The 15,337-nt window shown below is 40.8% G+C and overlaps 1 protein-coding gene across 1 annotated transcript in view; it reads right to left on the bottom strand.

The window, feature by feature from the left end:
- The window catches only part of LOC146809449 (tubby protein-like), a 150,340-nt gene that overhangs the window by 76,834 nt on the left and 58,169 nt on the right, over window positions 1-15,337 (bottom strand). The window contains exon 5 of the mRNA XM_085614342.1: window positions 14,306-14,459. Within this exon, the coding sequence (XP_085470468.1) occupies window positions 14,306-14,459 (154 nt within the window). The remainder of the gene's footprint in view (window positions 1-14,305; window positions 14,460-15,337) is intronic.

The following is a 15,337-nucleotide window of genomic DNA, read 5'->3' as shown; positions in this document are numbered from 1 at the left end:
GACCTCTGAAGGCAGTCACAGGTCTGCTGCCCCGTGGAGTTTTTGAGGGAAAGGCCCAGGTAGCTGTGGAAGTTAAGGGTGGGTAAAATGCTTTCATAGAAGGTGTTTCTTTCAACGGACCACTTGAAGGTGTCATATTGGACATTTTCAAAATGCTGCGCAGTAAGGGTTAGGAATTGGACAGAGGTGCCTAGCTTCTAGAACTTTCCAGCCCCACATTTTTTAGAACAGCCTGGGCCTGTGAGAACAAGTGCCAAAGGAATGCACTGCTGGAAGAGGGAAGACTCCTGACTCCTGCATAGATAGACTCCAGGGCTTTTGGGCTTCAGCTGGAATCCAGGGACTAGGATTTGTTTCTACAGGCTAGCTCCTGGAGGAGAGTAGAGGGATGGACCTGCTGGGGAGGGCCTAGAGTGTTCCCCTGGATCTTCTATGGACTGGTTGTGCAGGAGTGCGATCTACAGAATGAGTGATGGCCTGACATTTGCAAACTCAGGTATTCTGCAAGTCTGCAAGTGGTCAAACAAGGGCACTCTGCCTTGGAGGCCATTGGATGCTGACATTGAAGACCCTGGTCCCAGGAGCTGTACCAGGCGCCCAGAGAAGAGTCAGGTCCCATGAAGAGGAGGAGAGAAGTAAACACCAGGCTCACCATGAATTGCAAAGCCAGCAAGCAAGATGAACCTACTCTCGGTGGCTGGAGTGCACCACCAGGAACAAACACAAATTTCACAGTGCAGAGAATCATTACAGGTATTAATGAATGTTATTGGAAGATAGTATGATCCTTAGTGGTTTTAAATGTACTCCTTTATATTGTGTCTAGTGTATGTGTATGGTCTTAGGGTTCAGAGGTCACTAGGGGTGTGAACTGTTAGGAGGGTGTCACTTTAGGAATTTCCATCGGTCATTATATATATATATATTTTTTGTTTACAATCGCCCTAGAGCTTGGGAGGTCACTCAGCAGGGTTCCTGCCATCTGGCGATCATTGCTCCGTTCCTCACGCTGTGCAACAGATCTGCTTCTGTGCCCGACGCGTTTCGATGCGGTAGCATCTTAATCATAGGCATGACAGAACAATGGTTGTAGGAAGTGCTCTTTTTATTTTAGTTTTGAAATTAGTCACATGCCACCAGTGGGCTGTCACTATTTTTCTTTTGTGCATGATGGGACATGTAGTCCATTGCGAGCCTACAAAGGTAACAGATTGACGAACTTTGAACTGGTGCAGTACCCTACTAAGGGAATAACTACGCTCGCAATGGACTACATGTCCCATCATGCACAAAAGAAAAATAGTGACAGCCCACTGGAGGCATGTGACTAATTTCAAAACTAAAATAAAAATAGCACTTCCTACAACCATTGTTCTGTCATGCCTATGATTAAGATGCTATCGCATCGAAGCGCTTCAGGCACAGAAGCAGATTTGTTGCACAGCGAGGGGAATGGAGCAATGATTGCAAGATGGCAGAAACCCTGCTGCGTGACCTCCCAAGCTCTAGGGCGATTGTACACAATATATATATATATATATATATATATATATATATATATATATATATATATATATATATATATATATATATATATATATATATATATATATATATATATATATATATATATATATATATATATTCACTTAAATTATATTAAATTATAGTTAGAAATTAGCATTTAAAAAACCTCAGAAATTCACTGAAAAAACCACAGGTTTCATGGACGTCATAGTTAGTTGAACATTTCACTCGTAAAAAATCATTGAAATTCCCCCGATATAGTTAGTTCAGATAACTATAACTCGCGCGACCGCAATCCACTGCTGATGACGTCACATATTACATCACTCATGACATGGTCAGTGACATCGCTCATGACATCATCCTTGTGAAAGAGTGGCGGTCGCGCGAGTTATAGTTATCTGAACTAACTATAACGGGGGAATTTCAATGGTTTTTTACGAGTGAAATGTCCAGCTAACTATAACATGTGTGAAACCTATGGTTTTTTAAGTGAATTTGCAAGGTTTTTTAAACGCTAATTCCTAACTATAACGTGTGTGAAACCTATGGTTTTTTAAGTGAATTTGTAAGGTTTTTTAAATGCTAATTTATGTACGTATTATTATATTTTTTATATATTTATTTTACAATAAACTACCTATGTATATAGTTATAGATTGACTGTATCCTGTAATATGGAATGGCTCAGCTCTGTTTTTTTTGAATTTGGATAAAGTTGAACAGCATAGTTAATATCTTCTATAAACTTATAAACAGTTTTAAATGGTTTTTTTTTTTAAAGTTATTTTCACGGTGCGCGCACAGTGCGCGCACGGTGCTAGCACGGTGCGCGCACCCCGCGATTTTTAAAAAAAAAAAAAAGTTTTTTTCAGACCTCGGGGTCCATCCGGGAACCCCTGACAAAGGCTAGGGGGTCAGGAACTCTCTACCCTGCCCCCCTTTTCACGTTCTCCACCTTTGTTTTTCACTGCCACACACAAAATGGCGTCCGACACTTCCTGATTTCGACCGATTCGAATGTTGACTGACATCTAACCACCAATCAGAATTACGCTCGCGCACGGCACCGTGCGTGCACGGTGCGCGCCTATAGATATTTATGTACTTTTAACTGCAATTTTCTCAGAAACTACTGAACAGATTGACACCATATATGCAAAAGGCACATCCCTGACCTGAGGACTACCTCTTTGCCAAATTTCAAGTAATTCTGTTCAGCCGTTCGGGCTGTACCTTCGACTAAAGGTCCTATGGGAAAATGCATGGGGAAAACGTGTTTTGGGACCCCCCTTTTTTCTCAGCCCCCGCTTGACGAATCACCCCGAGACTTTCAGGGTAGGAGCTGAGCGGAGCGCCCCATTAGTTTTGAAAATTTTGCGAGGATTCGTCAACCGGCGCCAAAGTTATTCAAAATCGAATTTTCAGATTTCCTATGGGAGCTCGGTCCTAACTATAACTATCTACTGGCAACCGCCAGTAGATAATATATATATATATATATATATATATATATATATATATATATATATATATATATATATATATCAACGCTTCCCAACTAAGTCTTTGTCTTACAACAAAGTTCAGCACTCACGGGAAGGTTCCGTATCAGTTTATCTTTACTCAACAGATAAACAAAACAGCAGACAGACGCGTTTCGGAAATTCCTTCTTCAGTGTCGAATTACAGACGCCGCGCGCGGACATTTAAAAACCAAATTAATTGACATCACTTCCGCCGTAACAAAACAGATGACGGGCGTGCATGCCTTAGTGAAATGCTATTTTACGGCGGCCATCTTACAACGGTATGTACAACATGCGAACTATTTACATTGTAACACAGTATTATTCATCAATGTCCAGACAGCGTATTTTCACCGATAACATCCAGCTCCTCATAGCAGCAAGTATAAAAAACACTGTATCGCATTCTGCTCTCATCACCTTCTATAAGGGTATAAGCGCCAATTTACACATGTTGGTTAAATTGCATAACAGCCCTACAGATTGTAGTATCGAAACCCCATCAAATTCTGCCGTGTATCGGCAATTGGTTGTCCAGAATCCCGCCAACTATTGGCACCATTATTGGTTGCTATCTTCTCATTAATATTAGATATTAAGGGATTAATTACTGTTAATATGCAAAAGATGAGGATACTCTCACATTTGGCCGTGTATCGGCATTCCATTACCCTCAATAACGACATGTATTTGACTTAATGCTTCATTGCTATACTAATGTGGATACGTGCGATAAGGAAACTTAACGCTGTCGGAAAAGCAAGTCAAAATTCCCGCAAAACAGGAGAAGTGTAAAAGTTGGAAATTGTGGCATATAGCCACGTGACATGGGGATGTATATTAGATGTATCCTGATTTACCTTCCAAGATGTACAGCTAATTCCTCTCCACTGTTAAGACCATAAGGCGCTTTAGTATGTAAATCTATTATATAACGGGACTCCAGTCGCCGTAGTCTTTGTACTCTATCTCCGCCCCTAGGATTTATAGGTACATGGTCCAGCCCAAAATATTGTAGCAGCTCCCTGTTACTCTGATGTTTAAGGGCAAAGTGTCTAGCCACTGGATAGTTGCCATCTTTGTTCATTATGGCGCGCTGATGTTCAAGGATGCGCATTTTAACATTATGGTTGGTGCTTCCAATATATCTCAGCCCGCACGGGCATGACAGACAGTAGACCACATGTGTGGTAGAACATGTGATAAATGTATCTATCCTTTTGGGTTTTTTCACTCCCTCGATGTTGTAGCTCAGAATTTTTTTACTGTTGGTACAGGCCCTACATTTTCCGCATGGGAAAAATCCTTTCATATCTTTGAGTGTACCTCTTGTCTGTGTGATAGATGACAAATGACTCTGGACCAATTTATCTTTCAGTGATCGAGATTTACGAAATGTTATTAGTGGCACCTCTGGAATATCTTTGCCTATCACAGAATCCGTCTGGAGAATATGCCAATTTCTTTGCATCATTCTCCTGAGGACATTAGCATCATCCGAAAAGGTTGTAATCATGCGGAATTTACTAGCCTCATTGCTTTTTTTCTTTTTCTCAACTGCATTGGCATATTTTTTAGTTAAAAGTTCTTTTCTAGGGATTCTTTCCACTTTGTGGAGTGCAGATGTCAGCACTTCCTGATTGTAGCCCCTTGCTTGAAATCTTGTAATACATTTCGCAGCAACAGTTTTGAAATCCGCCTCTCTAGAGCAGTTGCGCTTGAGATGGAGAAGCTCTCCGTAAGGTATACTGTTAATGAGTTTGGGAGGATGGTTACTGTAAGATGGAATTGCCGGCAGTTGATTTCCGATATAATTCAGTCTCAAGACTTCCATCTCTCACGTAGACCTTGAGATCTAAATAATTGACTGTGGTGGAACTGATTTCATGTGTGAACCTAAGATTAAGATCATTACTGTTAAGTTCACATATGAAGTCCTCCGCCTGTTCGACCGATCCTCTCCAAACTAGGAGAAGGTCGTCAATGTAGCGGTGCCAGACAACTACATGTTCCGCCCATTGTTTTCTCTCATTGCTAAGGGCCACCTGCTCCTCCCACCAGCCTACGAAAAGATTTGCATAGCTGGGGGCGAAGCAGGTGCCCATAGCTGTCCCCAAGATCTGTCTGTATAGCTGGCCCTGAAATAAAAAAAATGTATTAAATAAACAAAATTGAATAAATTCAATCAGCATGTTGTTGTGAATTTCAGGGATCTCTTGTTGAGGAAATATTTCATTGCCTCTAAATCCTGACTGTGGTCAATGCAGGTATACAGACTAGTAATATCTAGGGCAATTAATAAAAAAGTGGGTTCCCATTGAATATCAGTCAATTGAATGATGATGTCTTTAGTGTCTTTAACATAAGATGCAAGTTGTGTAACCAGTTGATAAAGAAAACCATCTTTGTAAGTGGACATGTTTTCTGTGAGACCTCCTTTAGAGGAGACTATCGGCCTCCCTGGTGGATCAACTTTGTCCTTATGAATTTTCTTTTTGGTAGTTGGTAAAACGTTGGTGTCACTGGGTCACTGTTACGCAGGAAGAGAAATTCATTAGTGTCCAACATCCCTTTGTCACGCCATTTAGAAATGAGGTTATGGTACAGAGTGAGACTTTCATGGTATTGTTCCTTGTTCGTTTTTTCATAGTATCTGATGTCATTTAACTGACGATAGGTTTCACGACAATATTGTTCTCTGGTAAGTAGTACTATGTTTCCTCCTTTATCTGAAGGTTTACAGATTATTTGGTCATCCATTGCTAAATCTCTAAGGATCATTTCTTGTTCATCAGTCAGATTTGTCTGTTTAGGCTTGTATGATATGGCCTTAGTTCTAAATTTCAGGAGGTCCTGTAGTACAGCGTCAGAAAAAGAATCAATCGCATCGTATGGCGTTTGCGGATTGAAGAGTGAAGGAGGCTTGAAGGTGGTAACTGGTGTTTCCTGTTCGATGCCCACCCGGCATGCTCTCAGAACTAAATCTCTGCTCTGACTGCTCCTCCCCTCTTCTTCTCCTCGCAACTCTTCAAGCATCTCAAGCATGCTCAGATCCTGAGCCGTTAAGATATCAGTCTCTTTTTTGATGGAATTTTTGTTTGAGTCTCCTTGCTTCAGTTATCGATGGTTTGAGTTTGAAAAATTTATGTAGTTTGATTTTACGTATAAATTTAAACAGATCTATTCTCGTCTGTGTGTATTCCATACGATCATTGTAACAAAATGACAGTCCCAATTTAAGGGCAGATTCTTCCGCTTCTGTCAATACTCGTGGTGTGAGGTTGATGATGGTAAGGTCGTCCACATCTTCTACCATCTTTTGCCCCTGTTGCTGCGTTTTGATCGAGATCCCCTTCCTCTGCCTCGTCCGCCACCAGCCACCTCTCCTTGTCCGTCTTCGTTTTCGGGTGGCTTGCTCTTCCCACCTCTGAGCCAGGTTTGACGGATGAGATTGAACTACAGATGAAAAGGAGTTTTTGTTTGATCACTATGCGGGGCAGTCGTTTCCTCTCCTGATAACTCACTCTCCGTGATTTCTGATTCGGAGGTTTCAATTCTTTCCGTGGGTACAGGAGGTTTCTTTTTGTAGAATTCTTTACGGGGTTCATCGAATTTCTTAGCGAAAGTCAGAATCCTTCCCTGAGCATAATCTCGTTCATCACGCTCAAATTTATCCTGCTTGCGTTGCCGTATCGTTAGTTCATATTTGTGTAACCGTTTCCTCATTTCTTCTTTTAGTTCTTCTTGTTTGAATTTATCGGCGTCACTGGCTATTTCTTTTTCCAAACTTGCAATCTCCGCCAATACTTTCTCTCTGTCGCTCCATGCAAATTTAACCAGAATGGCCAGCATACCTTTGCAGGATGCTGCTGTGTATTCAGCCCATTCTTCTAAAAGATGTGGATCCGGGTTCTCATAGGCGGGCACAGTGTAGATACGTAGGCCCCTTGGCACCCTATCCACATCCATGTAATTTTGGAGGGAGGTGGCTTCCCACCACTTTCTCATCTCCCTTTCATAGAGCCTTTCAAGTTTGGGAAACAGTATGCGTAGAGTTTTGCGGGTATTTGGCTCATTTAATACATCCTCAGAGCCCGCCGTTGTCTTTGTTGTAGTTTTTTTAAAAATGTCACGCGCTGCCTCGCGGCGGTCTGTTTCATCAAACATTGTTTGTAATCTGCTAAGGGAAGACCGTCCGTTCTTCCCACGATATGTCCTCCCACATGCCTTACACCAGACTCGTAATGCAGTTGATAGAAGAATTGAAAAAGTTAAGTCGCACGGCTTACCCGGTCCCGCTGAAATCACTCGGAAAGCCGGTCCGTGCTTGATGTCCAATTCTCACTTATGCATGCATATGCGACTGCAGTGTCCTGGAGTGGTGCCCTGGATATAGATTCAGCTACCAAGTTACACCAGATGAGCCAAGGCACTCGCAGGCGGGTGCTGTTACGCGGCGGTGTCCCGCGTTTTGAATATCAACGCTTCCCAACTAAGTCCTTGTCTTACAACAAAGTTCAGCACTCACGGGGAGGTTCCGTATCAGTTTATCTAATATTAATGAGAAGATAGCACTTGGTAGCTGAATATATATATATATATATATATATATATATATATATATATATATATATATATATATATATATATATATATATATATATATATATATAAAGTAATTTTAGTAGTGAGGAATGTATGGTTAATACTTTTTTTCATTTTATAAGATAAACCACTGATTGGACAGTGACTTACTGGGCTGTACTATTAAAATAGCCAAATTATCGAATCCAACATATCGTTATACAAAAATAGCTACATTTTTAAAATATCTGAACTAAGAAAATAGATAAAGGATAATATAGACCATGGGTACTCGCAAACATTTTCACAGGGGCCATAATGTTTGTTTGCTGGTGTGACCGAGGGCCCCACAGATACCAGCAGGGGGTAAGGTGTGGAGGGAGGGAAAAGGTGGTGTAGGGGAAGTGAAGCATGTATATCTACTGGCTGAATTGTATTGCACAATGTGGAAACAGAAAACTGGGTAACAATACTGACTTTCCTGCTTGACTAAATTGTGTTATCCTGGACAGTTGTTTTATTTTTATTTTCCTCATTTTCCTTCATTTTCACATATATGAGGACCCTTAAAATACATGATTTCAGAATGTGCACTCTGCAAAAACTTCTTCTGTGATTCATTTAATATACTATAATGTTGTTCTTGTATTATTGCAACTGACTTGCCTTTTAGTTCACTACTGGTATTGTTGCCAGGCTGGTAGGAAAGCATGAATGTTTCTAAATTCATGTTTGAAAACTATTGTTTTGTTAAAAAAAACTACTTTTCAATGCACTGATACAATCTGATTTACTAAGGTGAAAGGTTCTGCATGTTAATGAAATGCACTTTTTGAATCTTGGAGATACTTTATCATATTTTTACATGCTTGCTGTAAGATGTCTTTGTAAACTAAAGTTTTCCTAAAGTTAAGCAGTTCGGGACTTTTTAGTTAATTCCTATCTTTAACTGCAATTAACATTTAAGTAAACTCTTGCTTGTTTATGTAGCATATTTTAATGTTAGTGCTCTGTCGGGTAAACAGCAGCCCAATGCTGCTGTTGAACAGAGGGCCGCACATAAAGGTCAGGAGACCTGCATGCGGCCCCCAGGCCGTACTTTGAGTATCACTGATATAGGCTTTTAAACTTAACTTAAAAAATAATCAAATATTGAAAACCAATATACAGTCTTGATAAACAATATTTTAAAAAACATTTTACTTAACTTAATTAAAATTAGTTTTCAACTTCACAAATATTTACATTTTTTATCAAATATATTATGAAATTGAAATGAATGAATACTCTTATTACTCTATAAAACGTATATTTGCATGGAAATAAACATATTTAAATACACACAAATATATTATATTAAAAAATGTAAAATATTTTTTAAAACACCTATATATAAAACAAATACTTACAAATGTGTTTAAATATTTAAAATATAAATGTATTTAAAATATACAAAAATGATGATGAAAAACAAACTATATATTTTTTCAATACATTTACATATTTGGTGGGGAAACATCATTAACTGTGGAATATAGACTGAATTAGAAAAAATATACATATAGGTTTTTCTATCTCAATGATTATCCCTCCTCAGACACCCCTGAACCCCTCAACAATACCCACCTCTGAGCATTAAAAACCCCTTACTACCTCTATCCATCTCTGAGCCTACTACCACTACACATGCCTTTGCTTTAAAATCTAGTTATTAAAGTGGTGCAACATCCATTACTGCGCCCTATAAGCTAATTGTACCCCGGTGCAAGAACCACAGCAGCACCCTAAAATCTAATTAGTAACCTGGTGCATCTGTACTCCCTAAAAATGTGCTTAGTAACCCAGTGCAACATTCATCCCTGTGCCCTAAATACAAATTAGTAATCCAGTGCAATAGCCGTCCCTGCACCATAAAAACTCAGTAGTATTCTTATGGAATACCCACACCTGCACCCTAAAAACTAATCACTAACTTTGTACAATACCCATCCTTCCACCCAAAAGATGTATCAGTACCCTGGTGCAACATCCACTCCTGTGCTCTAAACAGTAAATAGTAATCTGGTGCCACAGCCAAACCACACCTCCTGTAAGGCCTATAAAACAAAACAATATAAAATGTGTGTACATTTTAACCCCTTCGCTGCGGCGGAAATTCCGCCGCAGCGCTGGGAGGTGCGGGGGGGGGGCAGCGCGGTGGCCCGGTGCTCATGACGGAGCCACGCCGTCATGAGCCACGGTTGGGCTGTGCTCATGACGGAGTGGTTCCGTCATGACTCCGCCCACAGCGCTAATCGCCCGCACAGGCGGGGAATTAGCGCCGCGTGGGCGGCGCGGCCGCCAACGGCCGCAGCATGACGGAACCACTCCGTCATGAGCACACGGCAACCATGGCTCATGACGGCGTGGTTCCGTCATGAGCACGGAAGGAGTTAAAACTATAAATTTAGTACAACTCCTAAACAACCACTATAAAACCCAACAAACAAAACAATATATAAAAGTATAAAAATAAACAAATTAAGGGGTCCATTAGGGTGGAGGGCAGATGTCCTACGCCGGGCGAGCGGTAGCAACCGCCAGACCGGCGGTGGACGTCCGCCCGCCATCGAAGCCCTGAACACCGCCGGTCCGATTCGCATTGCAGTCGTGACCGCAGCGGTGTGATTTCCCGCCCGCCACTTTTGCGGCAGTTGCAGTCCGCCCGCTTGCCTGGCGTGCGGAGCTGGACCGCTATAATTGTGGAGGATCAGGGCCAAAAACCACCGATTATGATGCCGGCGGTAGCCAGCTTTCCGCCGCGGTGGAACCGGCATGGAAAGGCATGCGGAGAATGTCCCCGGGGCTCCATTGCGGACCCCCAATGTGTTGGGGAGGTGGGTGCACTGGGGGGGTACCCATGGTACCCCCCTACATGTACCTGTACCAGGTGGCAGGCACTGTGCAGTGCCTGCAACACAGTGCAGGGACATGCAGGACATGCTTGTTTGGACATCGCAGCAGTGCTGCTGGCAGCACCGCCCGCAACAATGTTAACCGCACCTATCCGACCGCCGCGGTCGGATTTCCACTGCAGAGCATATTAATTGAACCGGCGGTTTTCCCGCGGTCCTGGCGGGCGGTGTTTTCCCGCTACCATGGCGGTTGGATGGTTTTCCGCCTGTCATCCTAATGGACCTCCCCTAGTATCCAAAATAAAAATTTAATTTAAATTAACACAATTTAATACACTACCCACTCAAAATCAAACAATAGCAATTAACCCAAATAAATAAAAAAGTATCTAAATAAAAAAATCATTACATATTTTTTTTTAAATCTAAATAATTTAAGTAAAATTCAAATAATACCCACCAAAAAACCCTCTAAAATCCAACAACAAACACAATAAGTAACACAAATAACATAGGAAACGTTATTATAACAAAAAACTAAATTACAAATACCTAAACAAAATTTCAAAAATGTAATTAACTAAAAAGATGAATAGACTGCCCATTAATACACTGCCCACCCAGACCCCTATAAGACCCAAACCCGAACTGTAATGACATAATTATATTTTACAATTTCAAAAATATTAAATTCACTAAAATATTGTTAACATTTTAAAAATACTATTTAATGAATGATCGATTCAAACCTCCAAATAACTATTAACTCAAAAAAGAATACTAATTATAAAAAATAATTAAACTACAAACTTTTTAAAATTTGCAAATATGAAAAAAAATAACATTTATTACACTACCTACCCAAAAATCCTATACACCTAAAATCTTGAATAATAAAGTACGTAAGTACATTTAAATGTAAAAGATATCAGAAAATAATTCAAAAATGTTTTTTTAAAACACAAATATTTAAAAGTATTACTAAGTAAACAATGTTAAATAGTTTTAAAATAATAATAAAAAATTAATGCACTTAAAACACTACTGACCATGATCCTCTACAATACCTAACTCACCCTAATAGAAAATATGTTGTTTAAAATCACATAAAATAATTCACATAAGAAACACAAACCAACTTAAACTACAATTTTATACATATATATAAAAATACAAACATACAGCATGATTTAGATCTCAGCAGATGGGTTACCCCATCACAACAGTGATCGATATCCCATCCTCCGAAATATAATTACCATTATATCCTGTTGGATTTATATTTCAGCACACAATATATCCATCACTGTTGTTTTGGAATAACAGTGTACTTGGTTCCCACTTGGATGTAAGGTTGTGGACTTAGTACTTGAGAAGGACTCATGTCCTTTAGAACTACTAACACACTTTTTAACTATAGCAATTAAAAAATTACACTATAATCTTAGTGTCATGCATGGAAAACTAGGTCAGGTCAAACTTCTAACTACTAGTTGTCTGGTTAATAGTCACACTCTTCATTCTGCAATTGCACTCTAAACTTAAAAAACAAAGGGCAGGACTCTTTCTTCGTAGTTCTCAAGACAACCTGTTTCTTAGCTGCAAGCAACAAGTCAGCTTTTATTATTGTTTCCTGACTAGAAGATTTCCTTGAATGCAAACAACAGTGCCTGTCCAAACGGAAATGCTTCATGACTTAAAATGTTGCAATTAAGTATATTAATGTTATCGCTCCTTTCGTTAATGCTAATCACAAAAGGGATATCCGCGTGTCAATTGGTTGCACCACAGAGGTCATTGGAATGTACATTTTTACTAGGGACACTGTTTTTTTTATACTGCAAACAAAGTAGAGGGGCAGTATCTTCTGCCATTAAATATCTACCTAATTTCTTATTTCTAGGCAAAAGCCACTAGCATCAGAAATAATACAATATATTCCCACCAGCTGCTTATGAGGTGGCTCGAGTTTCATAATTCTAGGATGAAACCATCCATAATATTAATTGTCCAATGAAATTCCTTCAATAAATATATCTGTTGTTGAATTAATACCCTAGCATCCAAATAGGTGCCACTGATTTGTCTACTGGATGAAAAAAAAGATGAATATTCTAAACATATCTAAGCCACCAACAGATGTATGCATACCGTTTCTGATTCTGTTAAATGTTATTGGACCAACCCCTTCATGATAAGTGCACACTCTTGATAAATATACTATCATGCCGTCAGGAGAGCATTCGTTTAGCTGAGCACATTTCACTACCGAGTGAGTTAAAGTATTTGCAGGGGAATGTTTTTTGAGATTTTTCACAAAACTTTGATACGGGGCATTTCCTTCTAATCTGATTGGTGTACATAGGGTAGCTTTTCTGGTTTAGGCTAAACCATCAGTTTGATTCAATTTGTTCTGGCAGTCATGGCATCTTTTGATGCTTTGAGGTAGCCCTATGTAAATGGAAACAGGTGTTGAAGTGATATGTTTTAATGTTATGGTGTGACAAACAGTATGCTGAATTCTCAGTTCAAATAAGAGATAACTTTGTGACAGTCAGACTTTACAAGTTCACAGCACACATGTGACATGCAGTGGTTTGGCAGCATCATGCTAACATGTGCATGAGAAAATAGTCCCATCAAATGCAAAAGTACAATTGTCTTGCTTTGTCAGGTGTAAAATTGGATTCAAATTTAGAAAGTATGTTCCCAGATTGCTGCAATTTGCATATATTTTTGGGAATGTGGTAGTGCGTCAGACTAGTGAAAGGGCCCTGAAGAGATTGCGGGCCCTCTCATAACTTGGGAAATACCTTTGCATTAGGCTGGGAGCATGGTGCTCATGTCCCATTTATCCTGAGGACGATCTCAGAGGAAGCCCTCGAAAAACCATGAAAGACCCTCAGCAGAAACTAGGATCTTCTTAATATTGGGTTTATATATAGTAGGAGCCTGGGTCGGTCTTCCTATCCTGAACCACAATGCCAGCAGGGATCTGGGCTTCTCTAATCCTGGAGGTTATCCTCAGCAGGAGCCTGTGCCCCACTGTACTATAGGGAATTCTCTCAGCAGACATGTGAAATTGTCTCCTGTGAGAAGCACTCATAGTAGGACACTAGGACTCTCTACCCCTGAAATATGTCAAGGTCTTTGACTAAAATGTTCTCTTAATAGGAAGCCTACATTAAAACATGCCACCAGAAGGAACCTCAATATTGTGTATCCTATGAGCATTCTCAGTATGCTTCTAGGCATCTCTAGATATGGGGACCATCTGTTAACAGGAACCTGGGTGCCTCCATCGCTTAAGAGCACCCCCCTCCCCCCGCAAGAGCCTAGAAAAATGCTTACCCGTTGGAAAAATCTTCAGCACAAGTTTGGGGCTCCTCCTATTGAGGGTACGAAGTCAGCAGAAGCCTGAGCTACCATTGTGAGCACACTCTACAGGGTTCAGAGCCTCTTCTTACTCTTGCAGATACAGTCGGTATGAATGTAAGATACAAATAGAACACTAGAACCTCTTTCAGGTGATGCCCTCATTAAAGACCTTGGCCTTCTATCAGATGAGGTACTTATTAAGAGCCTAGGTCTCCCCTCCGGAGATGTCCTCACTAGGATCCTATTGCCTCTCATGGGAAGAGCCCTCAGTATTAGTCCTCTCTCATTTGATGTCAACAGTAGACGCCTGCACCCTTTCTTAGGTGATGCTTTTGTCAGGAGCCTAGGCCATTTCTCTGAGATGCATTTTGAAGAGGTCTGGCTTGCTCTTACCCTCAGGAATGCTGGGAGTGCCACTCTGGTCTAAAAGCAGACATTGGTCCTCAGGTTTGCGACAACGACGAGGTTTCACTTTGGAGTCAGGGTTCGCCTGTACCATGAGTGGTTCCTGTCTTTTCCGTCTCTGCTTCTTTTCAAAGAGGGTTCGCTAGTGGGGGAAAGAGATAGTAAGTTTCAAATCAAATTGTGTTTGCTTTTAACTTCTAGACAGGTACACTAATTATAAATATAACAGGTCTTTTATAATTCATTGCACACTTTGTACCATGTTACAACTCGTATGTCATACCTAATAGTTCCAATGTGCAGTGACAGCCCTGGTAGATTCTATGGGCCTGATTACAAGTCTGGCGGTTGCAAGACTGCCAGATTTGTGCTGGCGGTGGTCTGTCTGCCGCATTATGACTTCAAAAGTCGTTGTGGCGGTGGACAAACGGCTGCGCCACAGAACAGTCGGAGGTGCCACAATGTAGTATGATCAGTGGGACCGGCGCCGTCCCGCTGAGCATATTACAAGTTCCTGCACTGCCAGTCATTTCATGGCTGAAGCCCGCCATGAAAAGGCTGGCTGTACAGGAACAAAGGGGACCTACATGCCCCCCCCCCCCCATGGGGATACATTCAGGGGGGCACACCATTTCTGTACTCTCTCAATGTTCAAGCACAGCATGGAGGTCACAGTCGATGTCACAGTCGATGCTGTGCTGGAACTTTTTTGCCGTTCCCATTGCGGTGTCTGTTTTTCAGGCCCTGCCATGGTAAAGGCGAAGGACCATCCGCCGTACACGAGTTCAACTAACAATACCGCGGGTGGTCCTTGATTGGGTGGAGAACTAGCGCAATGGCGTCAAACTCATAATCAGCCCTTTGATTGCTTGCAAGTATGTATTGAACAATTGGCAGGTTAGTACATGAATCTGTATGGACACACATGATGCTTTGCCATGTTTAAATATATGTGAGACCCTTAAGACACATGCATTGCTGAATTTGGGAGATAATTGGATTGTTACAGAGACACAAAAT

The sequence above is a fragment of the Triturus cristatus genome, chromosome 7, assembly GCF_964204655.1.
Source record: "Triturus cristatus chromosome 7, aTriCri1.1, whole genome shotgun sequence".
Lineage (NCBI taxonomy): Eukaryota > Metazoa > Chordata > Amphibia > Caudata > Salamandridae > Triturus > Triturus cristatus.
The sequence above is the reverse complement of the archived record's forward strand: the minus strand, read 5'-3'. Positions and strand labels throughout refer to the sequence as shown.